The sequence below is a fragment of the Cyanistes caeruleus genome, unplaced genomic scaffold, assembly GCF_971803275.1.
Source record: "Cyanistes caeruleus unplaced genomic scaffold, bCyaCae1.hap1.1 HAP1_SCAFFOLD_207, whole genome shotgun sequence".
Taxonomy (NCBI): domain Eukaryota; kingdom Metazoa; phylum Chordata; class Aves; order Passeriformes; family Paridae; genus Cyanistes; species Cyanistes caeruleus.
This window is the reverse complement of record NW_028255994.1, coordinates 44,078-62,256: the sequence shown is the minus strand read 5'-3', so window position 1 is coordinate 62,256 and position 18,179 is coordinate 44,078. Positions and strand designations below refer to the sequence as shown.

The following is an 18,179-nucleotide window of genomic DNA, read 5'->3' as shown; positions in this document are numbered from 1 at the left end:
CCAGCACTGCCAGGGCTCGGCTGGGGTGGCAGGTCTGCCTCGGTGGGGACTCTGCCACACTTGCTGATTTCAGTGCTGCCAGGCCCCTGTGCAGATTCTGTGCAAGGCCCCGTGCCCTTCCTGCTGCGGCTGCCTCGGCAGCCCTGGGGGCTCCTTCTGCTGCCCTGAGCCTGCAGAGCAGGGCAGCGTTTGCTGATGGTTTGAGGTGTTCCTAAAGATCCTGTCAGGCTGTCTTAGACACTTTGGGCAAGGGATTCCTTCCAACCTGGGCCACTTTGGGGGGGATGGGGGTAGAACCAGGGCAGGTGGCAGTGTGTGCAAAGGCCCTTTGTGACACAGCACAGCATGGTAACTGTGCAATGGAAAGGGACAGGGTGTCCAAGGGCCCTTTGTGACTTGTGGTGACATAGGGGCTGGCGGTGACAGGGCCATGCCAGAGTGCCCAGTGCACGCGACGGGACAGGACGCGCCAGAGCGGTGCTGTGAGGAGCCCCCGCACAGCGCACTCGTTTGTGTCTCACCTGGAGCTTTTCCAAGCCTTCACTCGTACAGGTGACCTCGTGGCAAGACTGCGGGCCTTGGTGGCCCGTGGCTTTCCCGAGGCTTTTCTTTTGCAGGTGCCTGCGAAGCCAGACTGCGGGACTTGGTGGTCTGTGGTCTTCCCAAGACTTTTCTTTTGCAGGTGCCTGCGGGGCAAGGCTGTGGGCCTTGCTGGCCCGTGGCCTTCCCAAGACTTTTCTTTTGCAGGTGCCTTCAAGGCCAGACTCCGGTACTTGGTGACCTGGAGCTTTTCTGAGGCATCTCCCATCCTTCTGACCTCTGTCCTCAAGGTGAGACTGTGGGACCTGGTGACCACAGTCATTTAAGAGGAGTCTCCAGTCATTGTGCAGGAGCCCTTGAGACCAGACTGCAGGACTTTCTGTAGCCTTCCTGAGGCTTCTCTCTCACAGGTGCCTTCAAGGCACAACTGCACAGTCTGTTGACTCAGAGATTTCCCAAGGCATCTCTCTTTAAGGTGCCTTCGAGGCCAGATTGTGTAATGGCGGGCAGATTCCTCCGGCTGTTCAAAGTGTTCCAACGGAACAGAAAGACAGACACTGGAGCTGCCCCAGCACAACAGCCTGAAGAGCCAGAGGAGTTCCGACCACTGCAGGATGGTGAGTGGCAGAGCTGGGCCACAGGGCTGATGTCTGCAGCCAGCTAGGCCACATCCATCCCATCCCATCCCATCCCATCCCATCCCATCCCATCCCATCCCATCCCATCCCATCCCATCCCATCCCATCCCATCCCATCCCATGTGGACATGCCCAAGGGCAGGACAGAATATGGGCTGGGTCTGACCCCTGGCAGTGGCCGTGCTCCATTCCCTGAGCCACCCCAGGGCTGTCCCTGCCTGGGGAGTGCAGGGCTGGGCTGTGTTCTCCGGCCTCTCCCGCAGCCCCTCAGCTCTGGCTGCTCTTTTCCAGATGCAGCCATGGACGAGAGACAAGAGCAGGAGCCTGCCCGTGGCCGCTTCCGCAAAACGCTGAAGGTACCTGCAGCCATCCCCACCTGGGCTGGGCCTGCTGGCACTGCTCAGCCCAGCTCTGCACATGGAGCACTCCTTGGAACATGCCTCTCTTCCCTGTCCTTTGTTCATTCTGCACAGCGGTTCCGCAAATTCCTGCGCATTCAGCGTAGAAAGAGCAATACCACAGCAGCAACTGAGGGCACAGCTGAACCTGACTCCGGGCTGACCGAGCTCCAGGCAGAGCCTGATGTCAGCCCAGATTCAGCTGAGCCCTCAGAAATTCCAGATGATGACACCGGAGAGACTCAGGGCATCGCAAATGCCGACAGGACACCCACTCCCACTGTAAGCCAAGAGCTCATATGGGATTATTTCAAGGACCCTCATGTTTCTTCTGACATTGTTGGCAAGAGAACTGCTTCTTCTGACCAGCGGGTAGCCAGCCTGGGGCCAGAACTGGGGGTCTCCCAGGATCCTATGCCCCCTCACGCCACATCCACAGGGCCCCCTCAGCCTTTGAGGCCAGCAGAGCCTCACTGGAAGGGAAGCACTTCTTGGGGAAGCTGGGGAAGTTGCTGCCTTGGACAGCACTCCATGTCTTCCCCATGCCTCATCCAGGTGCCAGCTATTGTACGGAGCATTCACCAGAGTCTTGTGTCCCGTGTCACTGTGGATATCAGGCAGAAAATTGACATAATAAGGCTGGCTGAAGAACACCCGCTCGATGTGGCGCTGACCCTCCTGCGCTGTGCCCCATCATGTGACAGGTATGGGGCCCACGTTCCTCGAGAGCTCAGGGCTCACCGGCCTTTAGGGCCCATTGCCCTGCACAGCCTGTCCAATGGGCTCTGCCCAACAGGCAGAGAGGTCCAGGACCCTCGGGCCCCTCTGTTTCCTGAGGCTGCTGCCAATGCTCCCTCCCTGCCCTTCAGGGCACTGGGGCTCTGTCACCTGGGACCCCACAGCTACACAGGGCATGGCTCTGTGACTGAGACACCCCTGACACAGAGCTCTGATCCCACAGAGCTGCTGCTGCGATGTGGCAAACCATAGCCTCGTCGGGACCAGCAGTTGAGAAAGTGCTGCCTACACTGCTCTGTGTGATGGAGAACTGGCCCCTTTGCAGCACCTGCACCTCTGATGGGGACAACAAGGATGTTTTTCCCTTGAGTGTGAGTTTCTGGAGATGGCCTTTGATCACCTGGAGCTTGCTTCCCCAGGAGATCTCCATCTTCTGCCTGCCTAAGGCGCTGGGCTGAAACCTGGGCTAGGGGCAGGCTCAGGGGGCACCGGGCCTGCTGCTTCCCATGCGTCTCCCCTCGAGCCCTGCCCCATGGACACCTCGGCACTGAGCACTGTCTTGGTGTGCTTCTTTTGCAGGCAACCCTGGTGCTCAGGGTGATTGTCCAGATGCCACAGTGCCGCGAGGCAATGATGCTTTATTCTGCCCGCCTGTTTGTGGCTCTGCTGTTCCATGTTGTCATCACCACACAGCTGATGCCACCAGTGGAAGTTGACAGCTTCTGGAAAGCATGCCAGGAGCAACACCGCCTTCCCAGCAACGCCAGCAGGTGCCAGTCCTCCTGTCCTTCCCATGCCCTTATGGCTGACACCAGTGCACCCAGTGTGACCTGGGCTTTGCTCTGCACACAGGTTTGCAGTGCAGACCATGAAATCTCTGCTCTGCCGACTGCGGTGTGACAATGTGGTCATGGAAATGGGACGCAAGCGTGGCTGGGACACGCTGCTCTGTGCTGACACCCAGCACTATGCCGTGGGTCTGCTGGCCAGGTAAGCCTCACTTCTCCCAGCTGCCTCTGAAACTTGTGCCCTGTGCTTGAGGTGTCTCACACAGTCCCTGTGGTCCTGGCCAGAGGGCCTCGTCACTGAGGGATGGCTAAGCAGGCTGAAAAAGGCTGAGAGGAGGGTGCCCAAAAAGAGTCACTTCCCAAAGCACCCATGATCCCTCCAGGGATGCTGGGGAAAGGCCAGATCTCTATGAGTCATTCCTGGGAGAGGTTTGTCCTGCCCCCCCCCCCCCCCCCCATCAGGGTCTTGGTGCTTTTTTCCCCCCGACAGGGAGATGCGCCGTGGCTTGATCCCCTTCTGTTCCTGCATTGCACTCGACCTGCTCAAGTCACTCAGAAGGGAGGAGCGATGCTGTGATCTGTCCTTCCTGGCATTCCTTGTGGAGGTGAGCCCGATGGCCAGCACTACCTCGCTGAGCTGCCTGCCAGCCCTGTCCCCTTGCATAGCCACAGCTGCCTGGGACGGTGCCCACGCCCTGTGCTGCTGCCTGGGCCCAGCCCTGTGCCAGGAGCCCAGGCTCCTGCCAGCCGGCTCCCCTGTCACTGCCCTGTGCCTTTCAGGTCCTTGACTGCTTAGATTTGACTAAACATGGTGACAGTGTCCTTGAGATCACATCAAAGCACCTGCAGAGTGAGTGCAGGCAGAGGCGTCGCCTGGCGCTCAGAGGCCTCGTGGTGCTCAGCAAGGAACCCTCAATGGTGAGAACGGGGCAACGGCTGAAGCTGTGCTGGGCAAAGCCGCCCCTTGGGCTGGCTGTGATTCAGGAGCTCAGGCAGCTGCTCCCAGCTCTCCTGCCTCACCTGCCTGAGTGCTTTGGGACAGGCTTTTGGCCTCTGGGCCCAGCAGCAGCAGGGTGGGGTTGCAGTGCCAGGGCGGTCTTGGCACTGCAGCCGTTCAGGGCTTCCCAGCACAGCCTTGTGTTCCACACAGGCCATAAGAATGTGCAGCCTGTCTCAACACCTTCAGCACCTGCTGGGTGATACAGATGCAGATGTGGTTGGCATGACCCTCCAGGTGTTCATCAATATTCTCAACAATAAAGACATCATGATATGCAGCACCACTGCCGCAAACCTGGCTCAGGCACTCCTGCTGCTCTTTGATCATGTAAGGCTCTGTGCCCCCAGCCACGGGCATTGGCTGCTGCCCAGAAACTTTGTGTCTTACAGATTTCTGGGCCTTTGTCCAGTTGAGCCTGGAGGAATCGGTATTAAGGTCTTTTTCATTTCTTTTCCTCCAGGACCACAGCCATGTGCAGCTGCTCTCCCTTGAACTCTTCTTTAAGACAATGGACTTGGTAGTGGATGAGGGAAAGAAGCCTCTGGAGAAGATTTTGAACCAGAGCCTGCTTCCACTCTTCATCCACTGCCATGATGAGAACCAGCGTGTGGCAAAGGTGAGGTTTTGTGTGATGCCAGTGCATCCCTGGGACGGGCATCGGCTTCCTCCTGTCCTGGAACCTTCCAGGCTGCGGCTTCCTTTGGGCCCTGTCACCCAGACAAGAGTCCTGTGCCCTGGGCTGCAGTGCCATCTCTGCATCTCTGCTGCTCTCCAGGCCTCTCGGGAAACGCTGCTTCGTGTGGCCGAGTTCCTCAAGAGGAGGAATCTGAAGCAGCTGGTGAGGAAAGAGCAGCTGTGGAAGTTTGCTGAGTGTCTGGTAAGAACGGCCTGGAGAAGCCTAAATATAGAAAATCCCTGTCCCTGTGCTCAGTGTGTGGGGCTGGCAGCTGTGGCCCAGTGCTGCGCCCAGGGGCACCAGCCTGTGCCCCACACGCCGCTCCCTTCCCTGGGCCACACGGGTTCCTCTCCAGGCTCCTGTGGCCCCGAGCCGGGTGCCGATGGAGCCCCAGCCCAGTGGGGCTGCGGGCCGGGCCTCAGGGCTGGGCGGGCACGGGAGGCCGGGGCTGGCCGCAGGCAGCGCCCGGCCGAGGGGCAGAGCCCGCGCCAACCCTTCCCTCCTGCCGCTCTCTGCAGCTGGCACAGGACAGGAACCAAGCAGCCGAGCACCTGAGCCGGACACTGCCATATCTGGACAGCCCACAGGAGTCCCTACGAGAGGCGGCCGTCAGCTTCATCGGTGAGCCACGAGCCCGGGCTGGCTCCCTGCTCTGCCGCAGCTCGGCCCTGGCCCCGGCTGCTGCCCCGGCAGCGGCACCCGGGCCCGGCGCCCTGGAGCCCCGGCTGCCCTCGGGGCTGCTGCTGCCGGCCTCTGGCAGCCAGGCCCTTGGGCTGAGTCAGGATGTGGCAAGGGCCCGGGCTGAGCTCTGCCGGGGCGGGAGGGTGTGTGGGCACAGGGCTGGCAGCACCGCTGGCAGGGAGCTGTGCCGCTGGGGCCCTGACAGGCTCTGTGTTCCCAGGGACGGTCAGGAAGCACCTGAGGGGGCCGCAGGAAGAGCTGCAGGTCCTCAGCGAGGGTGAGTGAGGGCAGTGGGCAGTGAGGGGCTGGCACTGGAGGATCTGAAATGCCCGGGCAGGGAGCTGTAATCTGTGCCCCGGCTTCAGAGGGCTTCTCTCCCTGTGTGCACACCTTGGTGGTGTGGGAATATCACAGAGAGATTTCAGGGACATGGGGCAGGGATTTGGATGAAGTGTGGATTCGTGACCAGGACCTTGCAGCTGATCTTGTTGGCCCCTTAACTCTTGTGGCCACGGCAAGAGCAGGCTGGGATGGCCCTGGCAGGACTTTCTGCTAGGATTCCCACAGATCCAGGCTCTGATCGTGGCTCTGTTCCCCTCTCTTCCAGCACTTCAAGCTCTGAGAAGAGATGACGACCCTTCTCAGAGAAACAAAGTTCTCCAACAGATATTAACTGAACAAGCTGCAGAGGTATGCTCGTCTGCTGGCTTAGGAATCCAGTCTTCGTGGAAGACGCTATGGAAGATGAGACTATGCTAAGACCAGAAGAGACCAGCTGGAGCTCCAGGCACAGCTGACAACTGGCACAGCTGAGCCTGTGGGAAGCTCACGCGGCTTCAGCCCTCTCCCTGCCTGTAGATAGCTCTGTCCCTGCAGCCCTCAGAAACTGCCCATCCCTTCTTTTTCCCTTCACTCTCCCTTTTGACAGCTCCCTCCCTACGCCACTGAAACACTCCCCATCCATTCTTTTTCCCTTCAATCTCCCTCCCTTTTGACAGCTCCCTCCCTGCGGCCCTTAGATACTGCCCATCCCTTCTTTTTCCCTCCACTTTCCCTCCCTTTTCACAGCTCCATCCCCCAGCCCTCAGACCATCCCCTTTTTTGCTCCTCATCTCATCCCTTTGCTTTGCATCCCATCAATAAACAGTTTGGCTTTTTCACTAAACCTGCATCTGTGTGGAGCTGAAGGGTCACAAATCCAGAGTGCTGTGACACACAGGCCCCTCCTGCCGTTCTCTCCTGCACTGTGTTTTGTGCAGAGACGCAGAGGAAGGAGCGCAGATCGGGCTGGAAAGGTCCCTGTGCTGAAGGTCCAGTTCCACAGCATTGTGGAGTTAAAGGTTTAACTGAGCACCTTGAAGGCCTTGGATTTTGGAAGACCCAAGCTGAGTGTGCCCTGAACCCGGCTGTGAGGGATTCTGTGGCAAGGATCCACAGAGAGCAAAGGAGCTTGGAATATCTGAGGCTTTCTAGAACAGCTTCCTGAAAGCACAGCAATGCCCCATCCCTGCACAGGATCAGGAGGAGGGCAGAACTGTTAGAGCCAGCAGAGAGATGGGGACTTCAGATGGCTCTTCTTTAGAATGCTGTTTATTCTGTCAACTAGATTACAGCAGGGGGTCGTGGGTCAGCCTGCAGCTGCTGGCTACAGGCAAGCCCTGTGTCCTGAAGCCCACTTAGTTCTGGTGACAGTGCATTATATCTCTTTCTTTTCCTGTGTGTATCATTGCATAACAACCAATCAGCATCATACACAATACCTTTACATGTACATATATCCTATCAAAACTGCTAAAATTACCATACTATGTTAGTGACTAACGAATCATTTGAGTTAGTAATTACATGGCAAACTCTGAAAGTTGTTTTGCAGTGGAAAATTCTTTTTGCTTTGGTAAAAAACTTCTTTCTGTCTGCCTATGGTTTTTCACTTGGGAGTTAGTAGAAAACATGCTTTGTTTGAAGACCACTTAAAGCTGTTGGACTTCAGCCATAAAACCTCCTTCTAACTGACTAAACCTTTGTTCTAAACCTTCCATCTCGACTAAACCTTTGTTCTATCGGTGGTTTCGGCAATAAGTGGCCCTACAAATGTCTTTGTATATATCCATATGTATATATATGTATATATCTCTTTGTATATATGCTTGCCTTCATTTCTAGAGAACCTTCTGGTAAGCATTCATATCTGTGAAACTTTTCTGTTAAATTCTCATCTTTCCTAACATCTCCCCTGGCCTGATGAACAACACAGATGCTAGAAATTGTCTGATTCATCATTTGTGCACACATTGAAGTATACATGTGCCACAATCTTCTCACATAGGCGGGCGTCGTGAGGTTCGTTTGATCTCAGAGTGCATAAAGGACACCAAGGGATTTCAGTTTAAATCACAACAGCAATAATGCATATTTATTTTAGTGCCAGCATCATGGGTTATGCAATAGATGAGAAGGAGAGAAAGAGAGAGAGAGAGAGAGAAATAAAGAGGCAAAGTAAAGAGAGAAAACGGGGGAGGGTTATAGCTACCAATGGACAAGATGGGTCAGTGTCTTCTTCCGTGGGGAACTCTCTCTCCAAAAGCAACTTAGAAAAGTCACCTTTAGAGTCTCAAGTTCCAAGGTGAGGGCAGTTGGCCAAAAGGTGGGGAGATGCATAGGCTATTGTGGTGTGACCTGTTGCTGTGGGAAGCAGGTGTGAGGTACTGAACAGGCCCCGCTCCTCACAAGTCCCTGCTCAGCAGCAGGAACGAAGGCAGTGTTCCGTGGCAGCACAGCAAACACCTGCAAACAATCACTCTTGTGCTGTAGGTCAAGCACACCTTCAAACAATGGCTTAGCAAGCATCCACCTCAACCAGGCCAGAACCCCTGCACAAAGTCCCCTGGGCTCCTCAGGGTCTCGGTCTCTGTTCTTGCCATGCTCGTGAGGCAAATGAGGGAAACTTCAGACCGTCTCTTACACCACCCCGTGACTCACGATCAGCGTCAAGAGGGCTCCTTAGTAGTGTTGTTACGAAGTCTTCAGGTCTCCTCAAAGGTTGGTAGCGTACCCTGGAAAACAGAGACAGAAAATCAGACAGAAAAAGAAAAGTAGGAAAAAGATAAGGGCAAGAAAAAAGGAAAGACAAAAGCAAAGAATCAATTTTCAATTGAAATATACATTCAACTTCTTATTACAAGGAATAAGCAATTTCAATTAATCAAATAAAACCCAAATAAACAAAGTCAGGCAATTTCTTTATCATGAGGGCTGATTCCCTATTTTTACTTTTCCAAAATTTCAATTAAATCCTGCTGAAGCAACAATTGCTTTACCTGAGTGAGGTTCATCCCAATAGAGGTAGGCAATAAATGGTTGATCAGTGTGTAAATGGACTGTAAAAGGTGGTAAGAAATAACTGGGACTACATAAGAAAAATCACCTCCTGCAATCTTAGTAAAATTACAAACACAAAAATTTGAATGATTTTTTTGTATTCACTACTAAGATTTCTAGAAGTACACTATCACAAGCAGTTCTCAAACATGCACATCCACGTCCTATATGCACAAGTAGTTTCAGAAGTCTCGGTAGGATGTATTTCAGAGTTGCAGATATTTTGTTCCGTGTCCAAACAAATATCTTGAGCTCTGGTTGCATTACTTTCACAGATAAACCCTTGTTGTTCCCGGACAATACAAGTTTCCAAATTAACAGTGAATTAAGTTATTAATTAAGTTTCCAAACCAACAGTTTGCCACTTCTCACCAATTTGACGGGCCCATTCCATATGCTCAAAAGGATAGAGAGCAGCTCCATCATGATTCAGCCCTAAGGCAATGATAGGGAATATTGAATGCACTGAAGCATTACGCATTGTCAGTACAAAGGCTGTGGCTGTGTTTGTGCTGGGGTCACAGGTAAAATTTACTAGGTTCCACCAGGATTGGAATTCTTTTTCAAAATCAGTGGCATTGTCCCAAATTATTTGTTGGCTTTCAGTAGGAAAAGTGCCTTCTTTGCCTTCTCTTATCATTGAGGCAGTAACTGACTGCATCCACAATTGAGCCTGAATGCAGCTAAGAAGAGCCAAAGAGATGTTATTTTGTGTGGCACCGAGTGCATCAATTATCAATTTGTGATCATTTACATTTACATTTTCTCAATTTGGCAATATGTTTGATAGCAACCACTGTTGGGTTCCCAAAGCTGGTAAGGATGACTGCAGTGGTTGCTGTAATTTGGTTACATCCCCAGTTGTGGTAGTGTTGTGGTTTTAAAGCAGTAACTAAAAAATTACTTGAAAACTTACTTATTTCTTGCTATTAGATAGGGATTAGAACAAGAGCAAAACTTAGGCTTGAAACTTAAAAGGAATAAAGAAAGTTTATTAACACAACTACAAGAATAAGGAAACCAGAATAAACCTCCAGAAAACCCTTTCCTCCCTCACTATTTAACCATTTCCTTGTTCACATGACAACATAGAGACAAAAGAACTTTGGTGTTTACAACAGTACCAATTCTTGCTATAGTCTTTTCATCAGTCTTTGTAGAGAAACAGAAGTCTTCTTCTGCTAATCTATGGAGTTTCTCACAAGAAAACAATTTCTGTTTTAGCTTTCTATTTCTCTGATGCCAGCTGCCTGGGAAAACCTGCCATCAGTTGTCTCCTCCCATTTCACATCACTCTGAGGTGTGTTATGGGTTAAATGAGTCTAGGGATGTAATTTTTAAGGATGAGTTATTCAAAGGCAAAAGTTCTCTTCGTTTGTCTCTGTGAGCCTCCATGGAATCAGAAGTTTTCTCTTTCCCTCTTAACGGCCCCAAATCTTTAACTATTACTTCTCCCCCTCTGTTCCAGCACTTCACCGTATCACAACTACTCCACTTTTTGCTCAAAATCCACACTCTGAACACTCCATTCCTCTCAATATACTCTGCCATGAATTAAAGGAGTTTTTTTTCAGAACACTGTTGTTCATCTCTATAGCTTTAACAGAAAAATATTTCAGCTTATTAAAGCATCTCCTTATTCTCTCTTCCCCAGCTAAAACTTAATTATTTTCATCACTGTCTTTGATGGTTTTATGATGTCTTCTTCATGTTGATTATCCATCTCTCTCTCTTCCCCTCTCTCTGGGAAAAAAGGAGTAATCCATAAGTCTCATCCAGGTAGTAAAAGAGTTAAAATCTTGCTAAAGCTGCAGATGTTGATGGTGTCAGGTTTCAGTTCAGTGGCAGAAACTGCAAACCAAGTCAGGCTGGCCGGCTCCGTTTCTCCCCCCACCCCGCCCTCTGCAGCCTTGTCCGGCCTGGAGGGGGGGAGGAGGCCGAGACAGAGCCCTGTGACCTCGTCAGAAACCAGAAACCAAAGAGAGCAAGAGAGCCTTGGCTTTACATCTTAAGGTGGTGTTCACAGGTTGATTTCACTTCTCAATGGTTAAAATCGCCGCCAATTCTCAGAAATGACCAATAATTGGTCAGGAGAAAAAACTTCCATCAGCCTTCAGCAGCTTCAACTTCCCTAGGTCCTGAAGTTATCTTAAAAGTAAAGTCACCCCAGGACAGTTAGCCAATTTATTCATCAGCGCTTTTAAGTCAATACTATCCAAAATTCCCAATCCTTTTCCCACAACACCAGTTATGACTCTTGTCATTCATTTTTTAGAAAAATTACACTTTTACAACCAAATTGTCCCCTCTCAGAGATGCTTGCAAAAAAGGTGAACAAGCTGGCTGAAATTCTGAGACATTGTTTTACATTAGCAATTTGACTTGGTTAAGAGACCACCCTGGATTAAACAATATTTGTTGTTGGCCCGTTTTTCTGATTATATATGGCCCAATTTCAAAAATTCTCAGGCTCAGTATAACTGGTGGTTGGGTGGTGGTAGGTGTTAGGTGTCACAACATTAACATCAAGTTCTCCCCAGTATTTGGTATTGTTTTTACCACACATGATTTGATGGGAAAATTGTACGTCAGTTAGCTTTAGCCAACAATTCTGATTTTGAATTTCACAAAACAGAACGTGGCCATGAGGTCCTGTGCCATAACTGTATGCAGGTTCAATGAGGATTCAGCAATTCATTTTCAGGTTATTGTCACATCATCACCTTGCATTCCCATAAAGGGAGGGAAAACATTATGTTTGTCATCCAGCACAGGGGGGTGCTTACACCATGGTATGTGATTACTGCACTCAGTGCCACTGCATTGATTTTGAGTCTATAAATTAGACCTTTCAGACCTGAATGATCTGTCATTTTGCCAATTACATGTTACAGAGGTTGATTTGGTTCAAGTGAAATGATACCAACAGTCAGTAGATTGGTTTTTCCAAAGCTTCGTAATTTCCACCTTATTGGTACAGGGGTCCAGGGTATAGTAACTGATATTTTTCTGAATGACAACACAGTATGAGGGGGGATTGTTTATTACATGACCACACTGCTGTGGTGCAGAGTTTCGCCATGATGTTGGGTGCAAATTGCTTGTCACATCTGATTCTAGAAAATTTCCGACGATTGCAATGGTGGAAGCTTTCTCATAAGGAGACTTTTCCACTTTTCTGCATCCTACCTTAATTTTTTCACCAATTGTTCCAGTTAACACCCTGGGCCAATCTTTTCAGTTCCAACCCCAGTCATTTTGACGGTATGTACCTCAAGAGTCGTGTAGTACTACGGTCACTAGGTTTGGGCGACGGCTTCTGGGGTAGGATCCTAGAACACATCAGGTGTACCTGATGGTAGCTTCAGACCACGGCCACTCAGACGAGTTTTGGCCATGGTGTTGTGGTAAGATGCAGACAAGTATCTTACCATAGTAAGTACTTCCTATTTAATACTAGTATTATCATGGTTTATCTGGTCTTCATGGCCCTTGGTGTTCTTCTGAGGAAAGTGAACACAACAGAGTCTGCCCCCAAAAGGCAGAAACTTAAAATGATGGAATTATCCAGCATGTGTTGATCCGATGCTTTTTTCCCAGAGTGTCGGAGGCCACCCATGCATATTTATTTGGAGAGGTTTTTAGTACTAGTGGTACTTGCCCTACAGTAGGAAGGTCCACCAGGGCAGGTTGTCCAGGGTAGTGTGCTGGATCCTTAGGGTCACTTGGTCCTCATAGAGTGGGAATTATGCCTGGGGCTTTTGGACAAAAGGCAGTGATTTGGGACACCTATTTAATCCCCATCTGTCATTTACATTTTTTACAGCTTCCCTTAGCCAAGGAGCCCAGCTTCCCTCCTGTGGTTTAAGGAGCCGTTTCAGGAAACCACTGGTCCTTTCTACAATCCCGTTAGCTTGAGGGCAGCAAGGGGTGTGAAAAGTCCATTTTATTCTTTCACCTTTTGTCCAATTCTGTGCAATTTTGGCAGTGAAGTGGGACCCGTTATCAGATTGAATTTCTTGTGGTTTTGGGAAAATTCCAAACCACCCTTGCAATGCTGACAGTATTATCTCCTGTAGTTCTTTTCAAAGCTTGGTCTTGGACCAACCCACATATAATCTCCACTCCTACCAACACAAAGTGTTTACCACCTGACTTCTTCAAGGGACCAATATAATCTGCCTGCCACGCATCCCATAAGCCTTTACCCTTTCTTAAGGACATAGGTCATCTTCTAAAGGATGGCTTTGCAGTCATCTGCGACATTGCTTGCAGGCTGATATGCAAGTTTTACACATTTCCCTGGTGACAGGCTAGCCGTGGGCAAGAGCTACTTTGTACAAATCTTTGGCACCTGGGTGCAGTCTTTTTACCTGCAGCCATTCCAAAAGGTGCCCCCAGTCCTCTGAAATTTGTTCTTCTTTCAGGCTGAAACATAAACTTTGAAGAATTTAAGATATTAGGAAAGCTAAAGCCTTAATTAAAATTAATCCTTGCTAAATCAAATTAAAGACCAGGAACTACCAGAACTATGGAAAAAAAGGTATGTTTAAAAACTGAAACAGGTACCTTTGTATTGAGAGACCGCCAGCTATTCACCAGTCTTCACAGAAGTAATTGTGAACGCCGTTTATTTCTATCTTTAGCACACCTTTTATAGGGTTTTACAGGGTCTGCGGGCAGAGTAAGCTACTATTGGCTAACACACACAGGTTTACATTTTTTCCCCTACACACAAGGATATTGTTTTGCTTTACTCTCTCTTCTGCAGGAAGGTTTCAAGGACTTTAGCCCTTAATATCACGACTTATTTCAAAGGCTGGTTTGTGCATAAAGGCCTTTACTAATATATAAAATATAACAATTCCCCCTTTCTCTTTTTGCACAAACCAGGCTTTGGATAAGATAACATACAACTTAGACTGTCATCCCCATTAACATTATAAGTAAAGTCTGTCCCCCTTCCAGCACAAGAGACCTCAACCATCCAGTGATGCCCCAGCTGGAGAACCAACCTCCAATGGGGTCACTATCTTCCTCCAGGGCATGTAACCCATCCTGTAGCTGTTGCAGTTGCCCATGGATGGAAACTGAATGATCAGTAAGATTCAGACAGCACATGCCTTCAAACTCCCCACAACCATGTCCTTGTGCTAAGAGCAAAAAGTCAATTGCAGCTCAATTTTGTAATACTGCATGACGTACACTACTCACATCGGCTGAAAGCTCACTTAACATCGTGGATGTTAGATTCAATTCTTTCTTAGTCTAACAAGCGAGCCTTTTTAGAATTGCTAAGCCTTAATTCATTCAGGCTTGGCTTTGACTGTTTGATGTTCTTCATTTTGCTAGCTACATTCAGCAATTGGTGTAAACTTGGGTGGAACAAAGTTAGTTTCTCAAGATAACAGGGTCCTTTGTGGATTAGCAGGAATCCCATTCCATGCCCTATCCCCACAGATTAGGAAGATGGAACTAGGTAATCGCTTTGGTAATTGTCCTGTGAGATTGCATCACAAGTAAAAAGCTTTACTCTCAGTGGTAGTAACGAGATCAACTATGGGGTTGACTGTAGCCCAGCACTGTGTTGCTTTGTCAGGATGATTTTTTGTTGGGGGTTCAAACATTATCCATCCACCTGAGTTAAGTTGGAACTTAAATAAGATTGTAGTGTTAAGAGTGACTCCAAAAGTGAAGCAAATAGTTCAGGATATATCACATCCTGCCGTAACTGAACAGATTCTGTTCGTTGTTTCAGCGTTTCCTCTGGAATTTCTTACTTATTATTTCCTTCTCTCTGACTCTCCCTCCCTCTTTCCATGGGCAGCATAGATAGGAGTGTTTGCCCAGCAGTGGGAGGTAAAGGTGTAAGCATACCCATAAGCAAGAAGTCCAGGGAGCTCCTTGCGCAAATCAAAACCCTTAAGCTGTGGCTTTTCTAAAAAGCAGGTAAATAAATCATGTGCTGCTTGCCTTTCCATCTTACCGTCAGCGCTGTCGCAGCCCTACAAGGTTTGGCAGCATGTTACGGCCAGGACTCTCCTCTGAGGTCGCCTGGGGCGCGGCACCGTTGCTTTTCGCCGTCCTTGCTGCGGAGGACCCGTCCCCTGTCGCCGACTCCCGTGGCCTTCGCTTTTTAATGTCCCAAAGGTCCCAAAGGTCCCAAGGGTCCCATTTGTTCGGGCGCCATTTGATGAGTTCGGCGGGAGACAAGCAGCACTCAATATGAATGATCAGCAAGTCTCATTTATTGGCAACTCCAAACTCCCTCTATAACATCAATAATTAGGCTCATACATAGTGCAAAAGCAAGCCCATTATTGGATATTTCATTTAAGGACAACTCCACCTAGTTCCACTTTCTTGTGGTCATTCATCTGTGCTGAATCCACATTCTTCTGATCACAGTGTCCTGTTCTCAGTTCACAGTTATCAGTAAGGTCTTTCTGACATTGCAACATCTCATACCAACTACACTCCACTGTTGTTTAATTCTTTCTCAGCTAATTGCTGCATGGGAACACGACCTTTGTTAGCTAGCCACTCTTTCACACTGTTGAGCTTCGGGAGCCTCCCGGGAAGCACCAGCCATGAAGATTCCAGTGGGCTCAGCTGCTACCTGCAGGGGTGCTGGGTGTGGCCCGTTGTGACTCAGCGGTGCTAAGAGACCCCTGTGACATCAGAGAGCCCCACCACGACTCAGGGTGTGTAAGCGGCGCAGAACCCTGAGGTGCCCAGTCCCGTGAGAGCCACTCTTGCAGAAGGAAGCAGCTCCCGGGATCCATTCGTGCTTCAGGATCTCAGAGATGGAGGAGAACAAGGCAAAACCCAAATGCTCCCAGCCACCCAGCCCCCTGCCCAGCTGGGGGCAAGACCAGGCCCTCAGCGGGCACTTGGTGGGGGCAGTGGGTGGCTCAGCCTGGCCACAGTCAGGCACTGAGGAGAAGGAGGGGCCCTTGGTCATCACGGAAGAGAAGAACCCTGACGTGGATGACGAGCCTTCCCAGTGGGGAGACCTTCGGGCCCAAGAGCCTCGCCTCTACGGAGCAGGGAGTCACCAAGAGTTGCAGCAGGGGAAGGTGGCTGTGAGAGTGCCCTGGGGAGATGTGGCACAGCAACACCTCTACCAGTGGCAACAAAGGGTGACAGTCAAGGAGCTGCCCCAAGGGGAGAAGGAGGTGAGTGACCTAAAGCTGTCCCAGCAAGGGGAAGGAAGTGCGAACAGCCAGGAGAACCAGACACATTCTCCTGCCCCCAGTGAGGAGATGCCATCAGCAGGGGTACAGAGCTCAGGCCCTGCCCCTCACAGCACCTGCTGCTCCCCCAGCCTGCCGGGAGCCCAGAGCCCCAGTGAGCAGCAGGCTGTCGCTGAGGGGAGGTCACTCCTAGCAGAGGAAGGGAGTGAGGAGGGGACCCCAGCTGAGTATGATGAAGACTGGGAACAATACACCCAGAGTGAGTCTTCCCAGGAGTGCCAAGCAGAGCCAGAGCTGTCCCAGGAAGAGGTCAGCAGCTGCCAGGACTGGTACGACTCGGAAGAGTGCAGAGAACTGGGCCATGGAGACTTCCTGGACGGGGACTCCAGCAGCCTAGACGATTCCACCGAGGAAGACAACAGCAGCACACAGGACAGCTATGAATATGTCAGCATCCTCAGCTTTGGGATCACCCCCCTGCCACAGGAGGAGGACAGCTTGGACAAAGTCAGCGTCCTCGAGCTGTGTGAAGCAGAAAGCAGGGCCCAAAGCCTGGCAGCTCTTGCGGCAGACGGGCTGCCAGTGCCTGTCCCTCGGGAGGCCTGGCTTGAGGTCCAGGCACCGGAGTCACTCCGTGCCTCACTTTCCTCCCTGCATGGCCAAGCCTCCATGGCCCAGCAGGGGCCTGAGGCAGGGCCTCAGAGCCTGGGGCCTGCCCTGCGCAGCCTCGAGGTCCCCGAGGCCCTCAGGCAGCAGCCGTCTCCCTCCAGCAAACGGCCCGGCTTCCTCAGGCGGGCACGGCGGGCGCTGCGGGCGCTGTTCCGCTGGCCCTGCTGGGCACCACAGCCACAGGAGTAGCGCCGGTGCCAGGCTTACAGATGGCAGCTGGCCCAGGGCCCCAGGGAGCCACACCTTGCCCTGGACATGGCCCTGCAGCCTCAGCTGCCATGGCTACTGTGGACTGTGCCAGGGGCATCTCCCCAACACCCAGAGTCACCGCTGTGGCCAACCCCAAACAGCAGCCATGGGGCACATTGGTGCCAGGGCGCTCAGCAGTGAATCCCAGAGTCATCAAGGTGGGAAGAGACCCCGACAGTCACCCAGTGCCACTGGCCTCCTGGCAGCACCGCCATCACCGCAAAACCACATCCCCAAGGGCCACAACTCTTCGACACTCCAGAGACAGCCACTCCACCACCTCCCCGGGCAACTTCTTCTAATGCCTCACGCCTCTGTCAGAGAAAAACTGCTTCTGATATTGAGTCTGAACTTCCCCTCGTGGCATCACGGGACATTTCCTCTCATGAAAGGATCCCACGCCACTCCTTTGGGATTATATCCATGAAGAATGGGCACAGACCAGAGGTGCTGCTCCACTGACGTGACTGCAGAACTCTGACTCGTACCATTCTTCCAAAAAAATCAACGTTGAGTTTAGGAAATAGTAGTAGTTAGGAATAAGAATAGGAATAGGAATAAGAAGATGAATAGGAATAAGAAGATGAAGATAGTCATTAATATAAGAAGAATAGGAATTACAGTAAGCATAACAAGTGAATAAGATTAATTAGAATAAGAAGAATAGGATGAAGAAGAAATAGTAGTAGTAAATAGGAATAAAAATTAGGAATAAGAAGAATAAGAGTTAAGACGAAGAAGAAAAAATAGTAGTAGCCATTAAGAAGGGAAAGAAGAAGAAGAAGAAGAAGGGAAAGAAGAAGACGATTTAGATGAAGAAATAGTAAATAGGAAGAAGAAGAAGAAGAAGAAGATCATCAAATTAAAATACACATCTGGGATCCCAGAATGCAGGGAAGGACTTTAAAAAGCACCTACTTCCACCTGATCGTCTTCTGAGCACTCTCTGCCTCTGAGACCTCCTCCCTGTTTCTATGTCCCTGGCACCCATTTCTTTCTCAATAAAACCCACGTTCAATAAAATCTGCTTGTTGTCCTCCTATGGTCTCATTTGCACCTTCACTGGGGCAGAGGCACCTCTCCTGCATGGCATCCTAACCCTGGGTGGAACCATGGGCAGGGTCCCTTCCAGTCATGAACACTCCAGGATTCTGTCAGGACTCCCTTCCCTTCTTCCCTCCGCTTCCAGCTGGAGAATGTGCAGCAAAGCAACCTTTGCTGTCTGCTC

At 50.7% G+C, this 18,179-nt stretch overlaps 1 protein-coding gene across 1 annotated transcript; it reads left to right on the top strand.

Annotated features, from left to right (window-relative positions):
• The first annotated feature begins 438 nt into the window (after window positions 1-438).
• On the top strand, window positions 439-6,624 carry LOC111942880 (maestro heat-like repeat-containing protein family member 7). Its single transcript, XM_086874407.1, has 16 exons — window positions 439-830; window positions 1,001-1,157; window positions 1,470-1,534; window positions 1,652-1,858; window positions 2,132-2,280; window positions 2,538-2,685; window positions 2,894-3,084; window positions 3,167-3,304; window positions 3,593-3,707; window positions 3,883-4,020; window positions 4,253-4,429; window positions 4,563-4,718; window positions 4,878-4,979; window positions 5,297-5,399; window positions 5,680-5,736; window positions 6,067-6,624. The coding sequence occupies exons 2-16, from the start codon at window positions 1,040-1,042 to the stop codon at window positions 6,216-6,218; spliced, it is 2,016 nt and encodes a 671-aa protein (XP_086730533.1). The 5' UTR covers window positions 439-830; window positions 1,001-1,039; the 3' UTR covers window positions 6,219-6,624.
• The last annotated feature ends 11,555 nt before the right edge of the window (window positions 6,625-18,179 follow it).